Consider the following 22931-nt stretch of genomic DNA (forward strand, 5'->3'; position numbering starts at 1 on the left):
TAGGAAGGGAAGCAAGTTAATGCCTGGCCTTCATACAGGAAGTATAACACCAGGGGTTGATACTCATGGCCTCTGCAAAGAAAGTGTTTACAATTGTTGGGCCACCCAAATGAGATCTTCATCAGCGGTGGTGGTGAGGCGGGGACCAGGTGAAGGCAGAAGTTGATGGGGCCCTCGGGTGGCTTCCCAGATGGATGATAAACCTTAGGGGTCTCAGTTCAAGTCAAATGACTGAGTCTACTCCTGGTTTTAGGAAAGACTGACCTACTTATCTCTGGTAGCAGATGGGTGACATTTATCTGCCCCTTGGAATGGCTGAGGGAGGCTGAGGGATAAAGAGCTACTGACAGGTATTTTGCTTGGGAGGTGCAAAACCTCTTATTATGCCTTTCGTTTCCAATAGGTTTCTCAATAAGGTTAAAGGGAATGGCCATCAAATCATCACAGCGCTCCCTGGAGGCAGATGACAGACGCAGCAGTCAATTAAAATAAAGTGTGCACGGGGCGCCTGGGTGGCGCAGTCGGTTAAGCGTCCGACTTCAGCCAGGTCACGATCTCACGGTCCGTGAGTTGGAGCCCCGCGTCAGGCTCTGGGCCGATGGCTCGGAGCCTGGAGCCTGTTTCCGATTCTGTGCCTCCCTCTCTCTCTGCCCCTCCCCCGTTCATGCTCTGTCTCTTTCTGTCCCAAAAATAAATTAAAAACGTTGAAAAAAAAAAAAAAATAAATAAAATAAAATAAAATAAAATAAAATAAAATAAAAGTGTGCAACGGTTCATAGATCTTCAGGAGGAAAGCCCTAGGGAAAATTCACTGAAAAATAAAGATTAATATTCTCCCTCCCCTGTGTCTCTGGGGAATGAGGTATTTTTCTGTTTGCAGGTGCTAAGGTTGTCACCCTTCCACTGCTACCAAATCCATGTGTCCCAGTCCAGCAGCTATAACTTCACCACTTTCCAATCAGTGACTAAATGCACACAAAGCTTTGGTCTAGAAGGGTCAAGTGACAAGAAGGACAAGAGCACTGCTGTAAAACTTGCAGAGATGGGCTATAGGAATGACGTCTGCAAGATGACTGAATAAAAGACATCCTTCAAATGCATCTCCCCTCTTCAACAGCAATAATTTGGCATCCGACCACGGAAAAAGCACCTTCACGGGAACTTCGGGATGCTATCTGGTGCACTCTCCAACTCAGGAAAGACATTCTGAGAAGGCAGGCTCACACCCAGGCAGCTCACTCACTGACTGTGGTCCTAGCCACAGGCTCAGAAACAGCTGTGTACCCTGAAAATTCTGCTACGGTCCCACTGGCTTTGGTTCTGCCACCAACAAAATACGCCAAGGGACCCTGGAGGACTCACACGTACCCGTCCGTCAGCTAACAGGCACACAAACCTCAGTCCCACTTGTGTGGATCTGAAATAGCTCTTCAACAGGCTTCAGCCCCTCTCTGCTGAGGTCTGGGACCCGCTGGAGGTAAGCCCAACAGATTCTGTCGAATTCTGAAAGGGCACGGTAACTGGTCTCCAGCCCATCCTGGCCAGTCCCCAAACATCCGTGCTGGCACACAGACCCAGCAGGAGACTGCAGGCTGCACCCCTAAAGATTCTGAAGGGTCCTATAGGTGGCTTTATCCCTATCACAGAAGTAGTCTACCAGCAGGCCAGCCAGTCTCAGGGACCCAGCAGGAGACGTCTGACAGTGCTCCCAGAGGTCCTGAAAAGGCCTAGACTCAGCTCCAGCCCTTCCCAGCCAGTCTGTGAGCAGTAACCCACCTGCATCCCCGAGATCCTGAAAAGGTCCTAAACTAGGTTCGATTCCCTCCAAGCTGCAGTCACAAGCAGTCCTGCCGACATAGGGACCTGGTGGGGGGACACTCACATCTGTGCCTCAGGAGATCCTGAAACGGTCCTAAACTCGGCCCCAGTTCCTCCAGCCAAAGTCAGGGAGTAGTCCAACCCACCCGAGGGACCTGGTGGCACAAATGCCCGTCCGTGCCTCCGACGCCAAGTACGCAGACTTCAGTCGCAGCCAGGAGACCGGAAATAGCCCTGGAGCTTGGTTCTAGCCCCTCTCAGCCACGGCCCCGGGTCTACCCTGCCCACCCAGGGACCCACCAGTGACCAGGGACTGGTCCCCTCCTGGGACCTGGCAGGAGGTACACCCATCCACACACCTGGTGAGAGGACAGCTGACTACGGACGCAGCCACGGAGGCTGAAGTGGACCTTGTCCCAGCACTACCCAACTGAACAAGGGACTGGAGACAGTCCCAGACACCTGAAGACCAACCAACCTGCCAACCGTGGACCCTGCTGCAGACCCATCAACCGCGCATAACCCGCTCTGACCCAGCACGAATGGATTCCGGAGGTAATCCCATCCGTTAACCCAGACGACAGAGAGGAGGCCATTAACTGCTGAAAATGGTCTTTAAAGACTGGAAGAGGTATTAGCTCCTTCAAATGCACAGACATCAATGCAAGGCTACACAGACCACGAAGAATTAGGTAAGTCTAACACTACCAAAGGCAACGAACAGTTTCTAGTCCCATAGAAAGATATATCTAAAATTTGCCTGACAAAGGATCAAAATAATCATCTTACAAAAGCTGAATGAAATGAAAGAGAACACAGACAACGGAACAAGACTAGGAAAATAACAGATGAACGGAAGGACAATAAAGAAACAGAACTTATAAACGGAACCAAGCAGCGACCCTGGAGCCGAAGAATACAATCACACAACTGACAAATGCAACGGACAGCTCTACTGCACAGACTTCTGCACCTATGCCGTCTGCCTCTGAAGTCCGCCTGAAATCAAGTCCTACGCAAGACCAGTCACAAGGGTTTGCTGGGTCACAAGGAAAACATTCTGCAGTTCAAACGCCGAGTACTCCAGGAGCTACACTAAATAATGTCCCACTTTCCCTAGAGTAAGTACCAATATCCCGAGGCGTTGCCACACACACGCCTAATTCTTCTCTCATTTACCTTCCAGAAGAGCTTGGGGTTCTCTCTCTCCCCCTCGCTCTCTGCCCCTCCCCCACTCTGTCTCTCTCAAAACGTATAAACTTAAAAAAATTATTTTAGAAAAAAGATTTAAATATTTATGCACGACAAGGAAAAAGAGGAAGCTGGGAAGTAATTGCGGAATGTTAAGGTATGCAATCGCATCTGTGGCTCCTGTCAATTTCTGCTCCCATTCTAAGATGTTCTGGGCTCACAGGACACTGTTTTGTGATAAATAAGATAAGTACTGTTCTATGTCTCATTATAGATAGCTTTGAGGAATGTAAAATGCTAACATTAACAGTAATGAAAGTAGCTAATACTGAGTACTGACCATGTAGCTACTGGCACTACTCATCTCTGTACTGGGTTAACTCATTCAGTCCTCACATCAGCCTCATGAGAAAGAAAAATGACCACCACCCCAATTTTATAGATTAGGATACCAATTCGCAAGCAAAAGAGCAATAATTCAAACCAAGGCCTACGCATTTCTGCTTTTCCAAATAACATCAAACAGCCCTCGTATATCGTTTAAAGTTTTCTCCCTTGATATAATATTGGTACCTTAATTTCTCACATTCCCCCCGAAAGCCTGTCTTTTCTTTGTTAATGTGTCTAAGTGATCTTAAATTATGCAGCCAGCATCATCTCCTCTGTAAAGCCTTATCTGTCTCCTCCCACATGAATTCCTCTCTTTTCAATACTCTGGAAAACATACTTCTATAACATCTATTATAACTTTTCTTTACGGCTCGTATATTTTCTTCAACACTGTGAATCCGACAAGTTCAATAATAATGTCTCATCAGCTCTGCAGCTACTGGTAGTAGTCGAAAAAAAACCAGCAGACACAAAATGGCTATTGAATTAAAATTAGACACACCGGGGGCGCCCGGGCGGCTCAGTTGGTCGAGCGGCCGACTTCGGCTCAGGTCACGATCTCGCGGTCCGTGGGTTCCGGCCCCGCGTCGGGCTCTGGGCTGACGGCTCGGAGCCCGGAGCCTGCTTCGGATTCTGTGTCTCCCTCTCTCTCTGCCCCTCCCCTGCTCATGCTCTGTGTCTCTCGGTCTCTCGATAATAAATAAACGTAAAAATATTTTTTAATTACAAAAACCAAAGAAAATCCTGAACATAAAATTTCTAATGTGACCTCTGCTGGCCACTACACAGTAGTATTACAGTTGTACGGATACTTTTATACTACCCGCTTTTAACAAGGTTTATCACGATGCCCCATATTATGGCCATCTTGATTTCCCTTACTCCATTAGCACCTCTGCTAAACTAGTCTACTTTAAGGTAAGCACATTAGGTAGGATTTTAAGCTGAATGTTGCAGGAAACACTAGTTAACGGCTTTTCCCTTACCGTTTGCCTCGTGGATAATGCCGCACATATTCTCCAACATCATGAGCAGCGACAGCTAAGACTTGTGGATCATCGGACACCTCCAGAAGTTTTGTCAAAATTCTGAAATACATGTAATCCAAAGAGAGATTGACTTCTAGCTGTTCCATACAGCACAACAGAGCACAGGTATAATGCAAGTATATCCTGAAAACAGGCATTTATAAATATAGTCGTATTTTCTACAGATCTTACTATTATGCATAATGCACTACACATAATAAATCACATGTAAGTTTGCAGTTTCAGCTTTTATACATATGTAACAGGTTACTTTCAGATTCACGATGTATACCTCACCCAATTCCTAAAATATCAGGAACTCCCTCCCCTGCTCTCTCAAGAGAGACAACTACACTGAGTTAATGGTGAGTTAATACACGACAACCACTGAATCCTTGACAATTATATTTTGAAAGTTAAACATCTGTAAGCCTTTTGTCGGTATGAAGAAGTTACTCGAAGCTGCGATCAAGACGGAACGTGCGGGGCGCCTGGGTGGCGCAGTCGGTTAAGCGTTCGACTTCAGCCAGGTCACGATCTCGCGGTCCGTGAGTTCGAGCCCCGCGTCGGGCTCTGGGCTGATGGCTCGGAGCCTGGAGCCTGTTTCCGATTCTGTGCCTCCCTCTCTCTCTGCCCCTCCCCCGTTCATGCTCTGTCTCTCTCTGTCCCAAAAATAAATAAAAAACGTTGAAAAAAAAAAATTAAAAAAAAAAAAAAAAAGACGGAACGTGCGCCCTGAGCACACACATCCCCTCTCTCCCTCTCTCTCCAAGTCCCACGAAGGATCTGAACCTGAACTTCACAGGTAAAACTAAATGCAAAATAGCAAGCAAACATCTTCGGAGAAGACGGCAGCCCAGATTCACACTCCCAGCTCCCTTGCCGTCCTCCTACTTTCTCCACAGCAACCACACGGGCAGAGTGTCACCACTGCCAGAGCCCGACAGTGCTTGTGACAACGGGAGCCAACCAGACACACAGAAGGCTCCCCTCTGCCGGGAGCTGGAGCAGATTTCTGCCTCCTCGAGGACCTGCAGGGAGGACTCATCGCCCCCAGGGGCGCATGTGTCCTCCGCAATGAAGCGGGGGGTGCACCCCCCCCCAGAATCCAATCCACTGGGAGAGACCTCCTTCATCTACTTCGGAGCGAACGTGAGGGGAGACCATTCAAGGAACAGGTGGCTTGTGTTACTGACACTGCTCAAGGGCACAGAAATAGGAAGAAAACTTCTCAACTCATTCCACAAACAGAGCATAACTGGGACAACCAATCGGAATGAGTACTTTTCTTTAAAGGTTTATTTATTTATTTTGAGAGAGAGAGAGAGAGAGAGCACCGCCGAACTGTGAGATCAAAACCTGAGCCTAAATCAAAGTCAGACGCACAAACAGCTGAGCCGTACATGAAGCACTCTTAAAATTCAACAATAATAAAAACAACTCAATTTAAAAATGGTTAAAAGACCTGAACAGACATCTCACCAAAGAAAACAGCTGGCGAATAAGCAAACGAAAAGATGACCAACATCACGCATCACTGGAAAACAAGGAGATAACACTATCCACCTTCATTGTGAAAATGGCAAAACCCTGAACACTGGCACCACCAGATGCCGGCAAGGACGTACAGCAACAGGTATGCTGATTCACCGCTCACGGGGATGCCGAAAAGTCCAGCCACCCTGAAAGGCAGTTTGGCACTTTCTTATAAAACCAAACCTGAGTCTTACCATGCCATCCATACTCCCTTCAGATTCACCCCAGTGAGTTGAAAGCTTATGTCCACATAAGATCCTGCACGTGGACCTTTAGAGCAACTTTATCTACAGTGATTGCCAAAACCGTGAAGCAACCAAGACGTCCTTTGATGCAGAAACCATGGTACAGCCGTACAATGGGACAGTCAGCAATAAAAAGAAAAGAAAAAATAAAAAGCAATGAGCTACCGAGCCACAAAAAAAGATGAAGGAACTCTCAATGTGCATGGCTAAGGGAAAGAAGCCGGTCTGAAAAGGTTATATACTATCTAATTCCAACTCTAGGACATTGTGGAAAAGGAGAAACTACAGGATAGAAATAAGACCAGTGGTTGCCAGAGGTTCAGGGAGAGGGAGGAAGAGCAGAGCGAGTAGGTGGAACGTGGGAAATTTTTAGGGCAGTGAAACTATTCTGCGTGACACGGTAATAGGGGACATGTGGTATCAGTCAAAACCTACAGAGCATATAACCAGAGTGAACTAGACAACAGAAAAAAGTGAGCCCTAATGTAACTTACAGACTTCAGTGAAAAGTAATGTATAAATATTGGTTCATCAGTTATAACAAACGTACCACACTATTGCAAGATGTTAATAATAGGGGAAGAGAGAATATATGAAAACTCTCTGTACATTCCCCTCAATCTTTCTGTAAACCTAACATTATTCTAAAAACTTAAATCTATTCATTTTAAAAGTTACAGTACGGTGTGTGTGTGTGTGTGTGTGTGTGTGTGTGTGTGTGTAGGGGAGAGAGAGTAATTCTTGCATTGTTTCTAACAGCAAAATCTGGCAATAGTATTAAATATCCATCAATGGGAGACTGATTAAACACAATACAGAAAAAAGAAGAAGGCAAAAGACTCACATTTCTGAATTTCAAAACACACTACAAAGTAAAAGTAATCAAGACAGTAGGATACTGGTATCAGAATAGTCATGTAGATCAACAGAACAAAACCGAACGTCCAAAAATAAACCCATGTGTCCACAGGCCAACTGAATTTCAATAAGGATACCAAGACAATGCAATGGGGAAAAATAGTCTTTTCAACAAACTGGGATAACTGGATAGCTACATGCAAAAGAATGAAGTTGGACCCTTACTTCACATCATGTACAATAAAATTCGAAAGGATCAAAGACTTAGATGTGGGGTGCCTGGGTGGCTCAGTCAGTTAAGCGTCCAACCTCAGGTCATGATCTCACGGTTCGTGAGTTCGAGCCCCGCATCGGGCTCTGTGCTGACAGCTCAGAGCCTGGCGTCTGCTTCGGATTCGGGTCTCCCTCTCTCTCTGCCCCTCCCCCACTCATTCTCTCTCTCTCTTTCTCTCTCTCTCTCTCTCTCTCTCTCTCTCTCTCAAAAATAAACATAAAGGGGCGCCTGGGTGGCGCAGTCGGTTAAGCGTCCGACTTCAGCCAGGTCACGATCTCGTGGTCCGTGAGTTCGAGCCCCGCGTCAGGCTCTGGGCTGATGGCTCGGAGCCTGGAGCCTGCTTCCGATTCTGTGTCTCCCTCTCTCTCTGCCCCTCCCCCATTCATGCTCTCTCTCTGTCCCAAAAATAAATTTAAAAAATAAATAAATAAAATAAAATAAATAAACATTAAAAAAAAATTTTTTTAAGACTTAAATGTACGTGCTAAAACTATAAAAATATTACAGAATACAGAGGAGTAAATCTTCAAAACCTTGGTTTTGGCAATGGATTCTTCAGTAGGACACCAAGAGCATGAGAAACAAAAAAATAAATAAACTGGACTTTATCAAAATTTTTAAATGTGCTTCCAAGGACTCTATCAAGAAAGTGATAAGATAACCCAAAAAATGGGGCACCTGGGTGCCTTAGTATGTTGAGCATCTGACTCTTGATTTCAGCTCAGGTCATGATACGAGGGTCGTGGGTTCGAGCCCCAAGTTGGGCTCTGTGCTGACAGCTCAGGGCCCGGAGCCTGCTTCAGATTCTGTGTCTCCCTCTCTCTCTGCCCCTCCCCCACTTGTGCTCGCTCTCTCTCTCTCTCTCTCTCTCTCAAAAATAAATAAACATTTAAAAAATTTTTATTAAAAATGGTGTTGGTTCAATTAGACATCTACATAATGAAAATAACTGCATCTTGACCCCTACTTTGTACCTTACCCAAAACCAATTCTAGATGGAATAGAGATCTAGTTGTGAAAGGTTCAAACAGTAAATCTTCCAGCAGATGACCTGGAAATACATCTTCATGACCCCATATGGGGAAAAACTTCTTAACCAGGACACACAAAAAAAATACTAGCCATAAAGGAAAAAATTAATCAATGGAGCCACACTAAAACCAAAGAGTGAAATGGTATGTGAAAGAGTAGAAGAAAACAGTTGAGATAAACAGATATAAGACCTCTCGTTCAGAATACATACAGATCTCCTATTAAAAAATTTTTTTAAATGCCTGAACAACCCATTCTGGAAAAATAGATATCCAAATGACTGATAAGCAGATGAAAAGGTATTCAACCACATAAGGAAGGAAGAAAATACAAATTAAAATCATGAAATAACTAAAATTTTTTACTATTTTTTAAAATTTATTATCACTAGTGACAAAAGTACATTGGCAAGGAGGTGGAACAACAGGTATTAAGAGTGTGAAGTGAAATTTAAAACTTACTTTAAGAGCTCATAATTCTTCTCATTTAATCTCACAGCATTTTCTCTCCAAAATTTCTCAGATTTGTGCACAGGACTCCACTCCAGTCTTCCAGATTTAAGCTCTGAGCTATATTCATCAAATGAGCTACAAAAAAAATTTTAAGGATCTCAAAGTTAAGAAAAATCTAAGAGTTGCTCCAAAATTAAGCAAAACATTTTTTACCATGTTAATCATACCTCAAGAGAAGAAAAAATTCTTCACCGATGATTTAACTGCAAAGACTGACCATCCTTTGTACATTAGCAAACTACCACTAAACGAAGTTTAAACAGCTTAAATAATCTTTAATAAACCATGTGAAATTTATTCAAGGTCCTAAGGTCCAATACTCCTGCCAAATTGGAGTGCTCAAAATGAGGTTTACTGAAAGGAGCATTTGCTTTCAAAATCTTCGTCCTAATAAATAAAGTATAATCAGTATAATATCTGATAATCTAGCAGAGTTTCCACCATCCCACTTAAAATACTGTATTTGCCAGACCACTAGATGCGTTAATGTGAATCTATATAAAAGTATGCTACTTAAATAGCATGTTCTAATACTATATATGTCATAAACCACTATACTGTATTATGCAATGAAAAATACACATACGGGTATAATATTGCACAACATGATTACAAACACTGCAAAGGTAATTCACCAACTAAGTTAACATTATAAATCAAAAACAAAAACCTCTGCATAAAACAAACTGCAATGCAATGCAATTAAAAAAATCATTCACTATGTATCAAGTAACTTAATTATTCAAAGCTTCATTCTATAAAAAGTGTTTAGTGTTGTCAGCCAATGGTTTTCCTTCTAAGTGAAAAGTGAAAACTTAAAAGGACATGGCTGGACATCCTTCCAAGTGAAAAGTTGAAAAAGATTTAGCCATTTAAATACTGACTGGTAATTCAATATAACCAGAATTTTACTGGTTAAGTTGAATAGAGTGTTCTATTAAATAAAGTACTAATTTACTTTAATGTAAGGCCAATCAGTGTAAGAAGTAAACTAATGCTGTTTAACATGAATATCCTAAACCTTTAACAGCAAAAACAGAGACAAAGCTCTTTTACCTATACCCATCACCTGACTGGCTTTAATGTAAAGAGCAGGATTTTTCAAATTACCAAACTCAACATGAAAAATCAATACATAATAATAATTGGCTAACATGGATTAAATAATTTAGAAAGCTAAGTATCACTAATCTTATTCATTTTTAAGAGATCTCAAATCATTATTAGAGAAGAACTGATAACAGATTTATAAAAATGAACTTAGTAAAATTTGTAAAAACTTCAAGTCTACTGCTGGCCAGGCTGGTTTATTACAATCCAGTTAGTCACATTTGAAATTACAGAAGGACGAAACTCATTTGCCTCCCTCTACAACGCCCATGATAGACCACTGATCTCGGTGACACATCCCATCTCTATAGCAGCACTTGGGCCTTGGGATTAAGGGCTGCACTGAATTATCTGGTAAATGCATTTCTGGAACACATACTACACCGAAGGCATTTGCTGGATAGTTGAAACCTCACAACAAATCCTACCAGGTTAGACTTTTTATTGCTATGTTAGCAAAAGGAAAACTGAGGCTTCACAAAGTCAAGAAGCTTGTCAAGGCCAAGTGTGGACAAAGTGGCCAGACAATTCAAACTGGGTTCAGCCTGGCTCCCAAACCCAAACCACCTACACAGAAAGATGTACTTCTACACAGTAATTCCCTTTTAAAAATGTATCAGTAGTTTAAAAACAAAGGATATATACGTTATGGGAAAGATCATCAATACATTAGTAAACAAAAATGAACAGTTCCAGAAGAATATGCAGAACCCCATCTGTATATGCGTTTGTGTGTGTGCATGGACACACGTGTCAGGGGAGCAGGGCTAGGAAGGTTTTTCTGGAAGCAAACACAAAAGTGGGGGCGGGATGACTAGGTGGAAGAGGTATGGAGTCCCTTCTAGAACTATGTAAGGATTCTTTTTTCTCTTACTGCATTGTACACCATTTGTGTAATTTTTAATATCAAAAATAAAGAACACAATAGGAACTTCAAAAAAGCAGGGAGAAAAATACTCTTTCCGTTTATGGCCAAACATCCTTCAAAAATTAACGAGTACTGTTTAAAAAGATTCTAAACCAGGGGGAGATTCTTAAGGGGTTCCAGAGTGACACCAACATCCTGTGGGATTAAGTCAGATTTCAGACAAGAGAAGGATGGGAAAACCCCAAAAGAGAAGACGTAACACAAAGCTCTGGCCAACTGTTACCATGGTGATGAGCCAGTTGTCCCCCACCCCCCATATCCCCAATTCTTAACAGAAGACATAATGTTTTAGTGAAATCTTTTGAGTTTATAGTTAGTAACAAATTTAGACTTTCTGAAAATACTGGCAAAGTCCAACAAGGCCCAATATATCCAGCCTGTGAGAGTTTTTTAAAATAACATACCTAAGGTCTTGGACACTCTCACCAAGTTTTTCCAAAAGAAATTTTATATCTTCACTGATATCTTCATCATCGTACTTCTGCTGTTCCAAGTTCTCCAACTGTTTCAGAACTTTGCACTGGATCATAGCCAGGGCATATTCTTGGCGAGTTTCTCTTTCAGTCGATTTCTCCAAAAAGTTCTGAGTTAGACAAACACGTGAGAAAACCATATAATTTCTTTATGTGATATTCTTAGACCCCTGCACTACCTCCTGCGCCCTCTCTCCTCCTCTATTCTCAGGTTAAGCGAATACTATATCACAAATCCTTATCTCTTTCCTGAGCACCTGTCCCATATCAAAAGCGTATTTCTTATTCCTCGCTTACTTACTGGCTTAACCACACATTTAAAATCATTGAACCAGACGGGCCTCAAAACACTGGACATGTTTACAATTAAGTCCATCAAATCCTTTCTCACAGCCCTGCTTCTGAGCATACCCAGTGAACTTCTCATCTGTTAGCCACCTAGTACTTGGGATGCTAAGGAACAATGTTTCTTCAAGTATCTCTAGGGTTTCTCAGTCAGTCACCCTTTCCCCTCTCATCAACCTGCAAATGCACAAAGGACATTGCCTGAACAATTACCAAAAAAGTTTTGTGACATTCTGGCAAATTCTCTAGTTTTCTTCTGTAATTTTTCTACTTAGAAGAATACTTATGAAAAGAGCAAAGGAATCCTAAATATACTGGACCCTTAATACGGATTTGAACTGTGCAGGTTCACTCTTCTGCAGATTTTTTTTGATAATTATGGTACAGTACTGGAAATGCATTTTTATTCCTTAGGATTTTCTTAAAAATTTTTTTTCTAGCTTACTTTATTGTAAGAATACAGCATAAGATACATGACATACAAAACATGTGTTAATCGTCTGTTTATCAGTAAGGCTTCTAGTCAACAGTATGCTACTCATAATTAAGTTTTGGGGGAGTCCAAAGATATACATGGATTTCGGACAGCACAGGGGGTCAGCTCTCCTAACCCCTACACTGTTCAACTCTATTTATAAAAATAAACTGTTCGTTGAATGAACCAGTATTTCTAAGCAAAGACTATGCTCAGCCTTAGGGACAGAAACAGACAAGCTCTCAAGAAAGCTACCTTCACCAAGATGGTAAAGGCGGCCTGTCAAATGCCTCCCCTCCACACACACACCCACCCCCACACACACAAATCCTGTAATGACAATTCCAAGTCAACTGTACCAAAATATGAAATTTTTAAATTTATTTTTGCAAGCAAACTATATTCCTAATAATTATGCTAAACAAACACATTAAGAGTTAGCTTAGCATATGTAAATGAGAGATCGATCCCCATCAAAATTCCAATGGCATTTTTCACAGGAGTAGAAAAAACAACCCTAAACTTTGTATGGAACCATAAAAGACCCTGAGTAGCCAAAGGAATCCTGAGAAAGAAGAACAAGGCTGGAAGAAGAACAAACACATTTCCTGGTTTAACTACACTACAAAGCTTTATTACTCAAAACAGTATGGCACTGGCATAAACTACACCCACACACAAATGGAACAAAATAGAGAGCCCAGATATAAAACCCCACATATACAATCAACTCATATTTGACAAAGGAGCCAAGAATACTCAATGGAGGGGCTGTCTGGGTGGCTCAGTCGGTTAAGTGTCCAACTCTTGATTTCAGCCCAGGTCATAATATCACAGGTCATGAGATCAAGCCCCACGTGGGGCTCCTCACTGACAGTGCTGGAGCCTTAGAATTCTCTCTCCCCCTCTCTCTCTGCCCCTCCCCTGCTCATGCACATGTGCGCTCTCTCTCTCCCTCGCTTGCTCTCTCTCTACCTCTTTCTCTCTCTCTCAAAAATATATACATACATAAAAGAGTACTCAATACAGAAAGGATAGTCTTTTCAATATATGACATTAGGAAAACTGTATAATCACATTCAGAAAAATGAAACTGGAGCCCTATCTTACACCACTCACAAAAATTAGCTCAAAATGGATTGAAGACTTACACATACTGAAGCTGTCAACCTCCTAAAAAAAAAAAAAAAAAAAAAATAGGGAAAAAGTTCCCTGACCTTGATCTTGGCAATGATCTTTTGTATATGACACCAAAGTACAAGGAAGAAAAGCAGAAACTTGCAAGTGGGGTGACATCAAACTAAAAAGCTTCTGCACAGCAAAAATAACTAAAATAAAATAAGATAAATAAAATAAAATAAATTAAATTAAAAAATGAAAGGGATCTTGTTGGATGAAAGAATATATTTGCAAAGCATGTATCTGATAAGGGGTTAATATCCAAAATATATGAAGAACTCATACAACTCAATAACAACCACAACAAAATGATTTAAAAATGGGCAGAGGATCTCAACTGACATTTTTCCAAAGACATACAAACGACTAACAGGTACATAAAAATATCACGACTCATCAGAGAAATACAAATCAAAACCACAATGGAATATCACCTCAAAAAACAAAAGATAACAAGTGGTTTCAAGGTTATGGAGAAAAGTGCACACTTGTTCACTACTGATGAGAACATAAATTGGTACAGTCAGTATGGAAAACACTCTGAAGGTTCCTCAAAAAATTAAAAATAGAACTTCCATATGATTCAGCCGTTCCACTTCTAGGTATTTATCCAAAGGAAATGAAAACAGAGTATCAATGAGATTATCTGCACTCCCATATTTATTGCAGCATTATTCACAACAGCCAAGACATAGGAATAATCTAAGTGTCCAACAAAGGATAAATGGATAAGGAAAATGGGGCAGAGGGGTGCCTGGGCGGCTCAGTCAGTCAAGCGACCAACTCCGGCTCAGGTCATGATCTCATGCCTCAGGAGTTCGAGCCCTGCGTTGGGTTCTGTGTTGACAGCTCAGAGCCTGGAGCCTGCTTTGGATTCTGTGTCTCCCTCTCTCTCTGCCCCTCCCCCATTTGCGCTCTCTCTCTCTCTCTCTCTCTCTCTCTCTCAAAAATAAATACACATTAAAAATATTTAAAAAAAAAAAAAAGAAAAAAATGGGAGTATATATACACAATGGAATATTATTCAGCCATTTAAAAAAAAGGAAATCTTGCCATTTGTGACAACACAGATAGACTTTCAGGGCATTATGCTAAGTGAAATGGTAGAGAAAAACAAATGCTGTATGAACGCACTTATATGCGGAACCTCTAAAAAACTGAAATTAAAAAAAAAAACACACTCATAAATATAGAGAACAGATTGGTGGTTGTCAGATGCAGTGGACGAGGGGTGGGCAAAATGGGTGAAGGGGACCAAAAGGTACAAGTTTCCAGTTATAAGATAAGTGAGTCCTAGGGATACAATGTACAGCATGATGACTACAGTTAATAGCACTATATGTATATCTGAAAGGTGCTAAGAAAGTAGATCTTACAAGTTGTAATCACAAGACAAAATTCGTAACTATGTGTGGTGATGGATGTTAATTAGACATACTGGGGTGATTATTTCACAATATATACAAATATCAAAGTGTTATGCTGTATACCTGAAACTAACAAAACGTCGTATGTCAATTATATCTCGATTGTTTTAATAAAGGTAAACAACCAATTTTCAGATACTGAAATTAATTGGTCACCACCAGACCTGTGGTAGAAGGCATGCGAAAGCATGGATGGGCAAACTTTCTAAAAAGGGCCAAATAATGAATACTTTAGGCTTTGAGGGTTCCATCATAGCTATTCAATTCTGCCATTATAATGCAAAAGCTGGCATACAAAATACAGAAGAAAAAAAAAAAAAAGCACAGCAGTGTTCCAATAAAGCTTTATTTACAAAAACTGATGGTGGGCCAGAACTGGCCCATGAGCTACTACAGACTGATGAGCCCTGAGCTAAAGGGAATTCTGCAGGTGACAGAAGTGAGACTGCCAAATGGAAAGCTGAACCTTCAGGACACAAGGAAAAACAACAGATATGGTAAATAGTTGAATGAATACAAAAGACTATTTTTCCCTCTTCACGTCTGTAATACAAATAAGACTGCTTAAAGGAAAAGTTAAAGACTGTAATACAGGTGTTTTTTTTTTTTTACCTATGTAAATAAATTTATATGTCAACTATAGAATAAAAAAGAGAGAATAGACCTGTATGATTTCAAGTTCTTACATTTTACATAAAAGAGTACAATGTTAACTTTAATGGGAAAAGTTAAGGATGCATATACTGTGCTACCAAAACAAGCTCTAAGAAATAAACACTACAGGGGCACCTGGGTGGCTCGGTCAGTTAAGGGTCCGACTTCAACTCAGGTCATGATCTCACAGTTTGTGGGTTCGAGCCCCGCGTCAGGCTCTGTGCTGACAGCTCGGAGCCTGGAGCCTGCTTCAGATTCTGTGTCTCCCTCTCTCTCTGTCCCTCCCCTACTTGCGCGCTCTCTCTCTCTCTGTCTCTCTCTCTCAAAAATAAAAATATTTTAAAATTTTTTAATAAAAAAATTTAATTAAAAAAAGGAAACACTACAAAGAACATTTAAAGGTCAACAGAGGGGCGCCTGGGTGGCGCAGTCGGTTAAGCGTCCGACTTCAGCCAGGTCACGATCTCGCGGTCCGTGAGTTCGAGCCCCGCGTCAGGCTCTGGGCTGATGGCTCAGAGCCTGGAGCCTGCTTCCAATTCTGTGTCTCCCTCTCTCTCTGCCCCTCCCCCGTTCATGCTCTGTCTCTCTCTGTCCCAAAAATAAATAAAAAACGTTGAAAAGGTCAACAGAAAAATTAAAATGAAATTCTAAAAGGGATTCAGTTACCTCAAGAGAAGGCAAGAATGAAAGAAGAACAAAAAACAGATTAAGACCAACAGAAATAGTACAATGGTAGGCCTAAATTCAACTGTACCAATAATTATTTTAAATGCCAGTGAACTGAATGCTCCAGTTAAGAGGCAGAGGATTTGGGGATTAAAATTCAAGACTCAAGTATATGTGGTCTAAAAGAGACAAACTTTAAATATAAGACGTAGATAGGCTGAAATCAAAAGATGGAAAACCATAAGCATAAGAAAGCTGGCACGTCAAAAAGAAAGAAAAGAAACTGAAAGAAAAGACAAGAAAGCTGGCCTGTCTATATTAATTCCAAATAAAGTAGTTATCAAGAGAAAAAGCATCACCAATAATAAAGGACATTTCACAACGATTCAAGGAAATTTTCCTGTTACATCAGGAAAATGTAACATACACAGATGTATTAATAACAGAGCTTCAAAATACATAAAGCAAAAATTGGCAAAACTGAAGGGAAAAACAGACAAATCCATAAATAATAGCTGGAGATTTTAACAACTCCCACTCTTGGCAATTGATAGAACCACTAAACAAAACATCAGTGCATAGAGGAGCTGAAAAACACTCTTAACCACCCTGCTTTAATTTACATTTTACAGAACACTATACATCTGCAAAATATACATTCTTTTAAAGCACACGTGGCACATTCACCATGACAGACCATAAGTCTTGTTTAAAACAAGTCTCAAATTTCAAAGAATTGAAACTTATTAGAATATGTTCCCTGACCATAATGAAATTCAGTTAAAGACCTTAAGCTCTGGGGAGACCTAAGTTCTGATAACCTCTTCCTTTATGATACTCTTCCCTTCTTCCTCTGCTTTTTAAAGACTTCATCTATTATTTTACAAAGTTTTCTGTTGCTTTTTCTAGTTATTTTTCTTACTATCTCTTCTAACTTCAGAAACACATCAAAACACGGGACTTAAGCATCCAACTTCGTTCGGCTCAGGTCATGATCTCGCCGTTCGTGAGTTCAAGCCTCGCATCGTGCTCTTTGCCCTGAGCTCCGAGCCCACTTCGGATCCTCGGTCTCCCCCTCTCTCTGCCCCTCCCTCACACATGCGTGCTCTCTCTCTCTCTCTTTTCAAAAATAAAAATAAATCTTAAAAATAATTTTAAAAAAAGAAACATATCAAAACACTTTTGCTCATATGATCCTTTGTTATTTCACTGTATATTTGCTGACTAAAGAATTAAGCTTCCTAATGAAGGTATTATCGTAACTCGCGATTTCAACAATAACTTCAACACAATCAATATAATAACTAACAGCAGCACTACTGTGTTCTTCTAATACCACCTTTCCTCTCAGTTCTCCAAGATAACAGAACTTTGGAACTTAGGTCATAGTTGATTCTCCCCTTTTCTTCAATCCTGAGTCAAATCAATGAGCCTGATCATTTTCCCTTCAAAACATGGTTTAATTTCATTTCATTAATAAAGAATGAAAAAGAACGAATGGATCATGAAATAAGAAACTGACTTTGTGGGGCACCTCGGTGGCTCAGTCGGTTGAGCGTCCAACTCTTGATTTCAGCTTGGGTTGTGGTCTCAAGGTTCAAGAGATTGAGCCCCATGTTGGGCTCTGCACTGACAGTGCAGAGCCTGCTTGGGATTCCCTCTCTCTCTCTCTCTCTTCCCCCCCTCTGCCCCTCCCTGGCTCTTGTTCTCTCTCTCTCAAAATAAATTAACACTAAAAAAAAAAACAAAAAAGCAAAAACGAATTTTCCCAAACAAACCTAGACAATCTGGCAGCAGCTTATTCTTTAAAGGCCCCAAAACTCAGGGCGCCTGGGTGGCTCAGTCAGTTAAGCAGCCGACTCTTGACTTCAGCTCAGGTCATGATCTCACAGTTGTGAGACTGAGCCCCGTGTCAGGGATTCTCTCTCTCCCTCAAGCATGCAGGCATGCGTGTTCTCTCTCTCTCTCTCTCAAAATAAACATTTTTTTAAAAAGCCCTAAAATTCAATGGCATCTTCACCTCCACAAAATCAAAAGCACAAATGTAATTTCTGCCATTGTCCAAGCAACGGTGCAGAAATCTCGACCTCACTAAGAGTGCAGTGGAATCACGTGACAACTCAGATCTTTCCTTCACCACAACCGCTAGCCTTGTGAAATTATATGTTAAAGCAGGGTTTCTCAAACCATCTCAAACTGGGGAAGGCCAGTTAGGTTTGCTTTTGACCTTCCAGCCATGGAAGTGCAAATACTTTTATAAAACACAAAAATGAATCTCCAGAAAAATGAATTTAAAAAGACATGCACAACGTAATCTCAAATTTTGTATTATTAAATTCGACAGGTATGCAACTATTCCGTCAAGGTACTGTAAGTTTCTGCCTGCTTACTCTTCCTTTCTATATGCAGCTAACCAACGGTTCACACGCACACCATATTTGAAGTATCACTGTATAAAGACTCAGCCCAAGATGAAAAAATGATTCAATCTTACTATACCTCACCAGACCTGGTATCTATTGAGTAATGCGTAAGTTCCTGAGACAGGGAATGAGGTACAGACTTGGGAATAAGATTTCTTTTTTTTTTTTTTTTTTCATTTTTTTTTTTTAACGTTTTATTTATTTTTGAGACAGGGAGAGACAGAGCATGAACAGAGGAGGGTCAGAGAGAGGGGGACACAGAATCCGAAACAGGCTCCAGGCTCTGAGCTGTCAGCACAGAGCCCGACGCGGGGCTCGAACTCACGGACCGTGAGATCATGACCTGAGCCGAAGTCGGCTGCTTAACCGACTGAGCCACCCAGGCGCCCCAAGGGAATAAGATTTCTTGATAGCAATACCTCCATGCCAAAGCTGTGGGCGAAACAGCACCCCACACACTCAAACTAGGGTGGACCTCCCCGAAAGGGTTCCAACTATGAACCGCCTGCACAGGAAGATAAGTAAATATATAAATTCTCTTATTATCTGACACACTACGTAGACTCTTGACTAAGCAGAGCCAAAAAGAGAAATAAAAGTCACAATATATGTAGAACTCTAGACCACAAATATGATCTTCGGTGTCTTTTCAGTTACTAGCTCAAAACATACTGATTTATTTTAGGAACTAAAGATTGACAAATCAACTTAACCAATAGAATAACATTTGCAGAGACCTGAAGTCCAGCACCTACTATGAATAAGTGAGACTGACATTTTCAAAAATAAAATCCACCGAGCCAAATGGGAAACAAAATAATTAGCAGCTGCTAGACTTTTTCAGCTCACAGCAGCTCGGCAAGCTTCCTAAAGCCTTCAGCACAAAAATTTCCTGCCTGGGTTTCAAGATGTGGGAAAAAATACATGACTAAAGGTTTTATGAATTTGAGAATGATAAAGAAAAAAGGACACGTCATTTTTTCACCTGCTGATGGTCTAAGTCAAATGGGTTTACTATGTCCTTTCTAATGACTTAATTTTAACTCAGTTGTGTACATTAAAGTTCTGGATATCTAAAGACATTCTTCTGATTTCCAGCCCTCTGCATATTCTCCTAATGACTGTACCGTCCCAAATTTAGCACAGCAGGGTCTAAAAATCTAATAGTCCTGTGCTCGCTTCGGCAGCACATATACTAAAAATCTAATAGTCCTGCCAACAGATTGGGTCTAGTTTACATAATCTGAAACTAAAATTAGACAGAGCCCCGAAATCACCCTTGTAATTAGTTCCATGTGCTGTGGGTACAAAATTGAAACTGTAAATATAATTTAAATAAAATTTTTAAATCGTGTTACATATCAATAAAATATTCATGCCGCTTTTTTTAAATGTTTGTTTATTTTTGAGAGAGAGAGAAAGAGAGACAGAGCATGAGCAGGGGAGGGGCAGAGAGAGAGGGAGACACAGAATCCAAAGTAGGCTCCAGGCTCCGGGCTGTCAGCACAAAGCCCGACGTGGGGCTCAAATTCACGAACTGTGAGATCGCGACCTGAGCCGAAGCTGGACACTTACCCGACTGAGCCACCCAGGTGCCCCCATGCCGCTTCTTCTAAATCAAACAGGTCAGCACTGGATCTTTGCCCACGGTCAACACTAACTTAGCAAGAATGCAATTTATAGAGGTAGATGATTTAAACAGGCAAACTGCTATCACTCTATGTTTTCCTCGGCAGAAAAGGCAGGGAAAAAAATACAAAACTTTATGCTTACTACTGCCGGGCTCCTGTTATCTCACTGAATCCTTACCTAATCTTGAAGTGAGTTAAGTATTACTCTTTCACAGATGGAGAAATCCGCTCGAAGAGTTCAAGCCACTCTCCCAACAGCGTAGTGCCAAATTCATGCCTACATCCATCCACCCCAGAGCATACACTCTTCCTAATACACCATACTGAAAGGAAAATCAGAAAAAGGACTACACTATTGTACTTCTCAAATTTCCATAAAAAGCAGATAATCTACCGAAGTCCCAAATTAGGTTTAAAACACACACACACACACACACACACACACACACACACACACACACACACAAACAAAACAAAACAAAACAAAACTGAGAACCTCAGTCTGGCTCTCTAGTTCTCTGGGACTTTTTGAGCTTTTTATGTTGTAAACATTCTTCATGGTGACTTCATGAAGTCACTCCATAAAGATGAGCGTTTAAATACAAAACGAAATCATGAGAAAACGCATCTTACGTTACTCATCCTTCTATACACCCAGTAACTAACAACACACTGCCTATTACATAATCGCCTTTAGTAAACATTTGATAGGTGAATAAATAATTCATGGAAGAGACAGGAGAGCAGGTGGGAGAAGGAGAGGGACAAGGAGACAGAGGGAGGATCTCAAAGGTAGGATTCAACTAACGTCAACTAACACCTCTATTCTAAGACATAACAATATTAACGGTTGCTGCTTCCAATGACCCTTTTATCTTACACAATAATGGTCTAAAATGAAAATCAATATAGAAATCTATTCTGTGGAACAGAGCAGCTAAAATAAGACCCTGACCTCTACAGCAGCTCTCTCTCCCACACCTGTATTTTACCTTAAAGAGACAAGCACCCTTATCACCAAATGATCAGAAGAAATAATTTAGGATAAATGTTTACGATCATCAACATTTGGAACAGTAAATATTTTAACTTAAGACAATATACAAAAAAGGATAGGTAGATATAAACTGAAAAATACTATTCACTTCCATGTTAATTACTTAGCCAGCTGTTGACCCATTTCACAGAAAAGAAAGTCACACAAAGAAAAATAATAATGATAATAATTCAAGACATCTTTCTGACAATGTAATTGCAAAGACATTCAGTCAGGGTACTAACTTTCCTAACAATCTAGCAACACCAAATATATCTTCCTTTCTAAAAAGACTTTTTTCATGACAAGCTTAGGAACAGCTTCCAATTTAGAAAAAAGCCCATGCACTAACAGAAAATTGGGACTCTCTCCCTGTAGTCTTGCTTCCCACAGTGTTTTGTTAAGCGGATTATTGAAATGAAATCCTAATATAAGCAGTAATCTTAACACACTCATGAAGACGAAATGTAGGACAGTCTAGGGTGAGTTCATTGTCAAGGCAGAATTAGCTGCAAGCAGATACTCTCTTGTAGAATTTTACTGTTATACTTTTAAATACAGGAACCAAGCAAAGCAGCCAAAACCTTTAAAAGGAATTTCTCAGTCCATAAAGAAACCCATAAAAAGATCACTGAATTCAATACCACCCATCTACTCCTATCGAAGGCTCTTCTTTTTTTTTTTTTTTTTTTTTTATTTATTTTTGGGACAGAGAGAGACAGAGCATGAACGGGGGAGGGGCAGAGAGAGAGGGAGACACAGAAGCGGAAACAGGCTCCAGGCCCCGAGCAGTCAGCCCAGAGCCCGACGCGGGGCTCGAACTCGCGGACTCAACCGACGGCGCCGCCCGGGCGCCCCTCGAAGGCTCTTCTACTTCTACCTCAGTGTTTTGTTCGGTCCGTCGTATAGTCACGATACTTACTGAGGGCCTGCTCTTTAGCCCGCATTTACTTTTCCAAAGGGCATTATCATATGAGCATAAAGCCCGAGGAGAGACTGGAGACAGATGGTTTCACTCTCACCAGACACACGAACAAAGCGGAAGCATGGAGACGCGAAGCGAACTTCCCAAAGGCAGAGAGGCCGGCCCGACGGCCCAGCAAACTCGGCCTCCACTGTGCATGCTGGGCACACACACGACCACCAACCTGAGTGCACGCACTCTCTGCAGAAATTGGTGCCAAGCGCGATCGGCCCAAACCGTGAAGAGAGGAGAATCCCGGCCCCTCCAACCATTCGGGTTTTCGGTGCCCACTGCAATGCATCCAGGGTTGCTCCCCGATGTGGGAAGGGAACAAAGGTCGTAAGTTACGGGTATTACCAAGAGGCTTCCATATCTGAGAGTGAAACTATGTTTAATTTACACTTTTTTCTTAATATTTTTCCGTAGCATCTTTTTTAACCATAACACCGTATTATTTTTATAAACAGGAAGAAGATCAAATTTTTTCCATTTGCTTAGTACATGGCAGGTGCTTAATTTGGAATAGGGAAGTTTAATAAAACAAAGATTCCTGTAACTACAGCAGAACTAGAAGAAGGAAAAACGAGGGAGAAGATCAAAACAGACAAATCAAATAGGAGGAGCTTTAAGCTTTCCAAAAAATAAATATATTGAGTTGAAAGGATGTAATTCATATTCGACCAAAATGAACAGAATTTAAAAGAGCAGCCAGCCCTGCCGCACGTCCATCCAAGGA

The 22931-nt window shown here is 41.2% G+C and overlaps 1 protein-coding gene across 3 annotated transcripts in view; it reads right to left on the reverse strand.

The window, feature by feature from the left end:
- ATP6V1H (ATPase H+ transporting V1 subunit H) overlaps positions 1-22931 on the reverse strand; it is a 115575-nt gene that overhangs the window by 42802 nt on the left and 49842 nt on the right. For all 3 annotated transcript variants that reach the window (XM_058699567.1, XM_058699568.1, XM_058699566.1), the window contains 3 exons: positions 11327-11505; positions 8834-8959; positions 4386-4487 (listed from right to left, as the gene is read on the reverse strand). In XM_058699567.1, the coding sequence (XP_058555550.1) occupies positions 4386-4487; positions 8834-8959; positions 11327-11505 (407 nt within the window). The remainder of the gene's footprint in view (positions 1-4385; positions 4488-8833; positions 8960-11326; positions 11506-22931) is intronic.

Source organism: Neofelis nebulosa, chromosome 14 (genome assembly GCF_028018385.1).
Source record: "Neofelis nebulosa isolate mNeoNeb1 chromosome 14, mNeoNeb1.pri, whole genome shotgun sequence".
Lineage (NCBI taxonomy): Eukaryota > Metazoa > Chordata > Mammalia > Carnivora > Felidae > Neofelis > Neofelis nebulosa.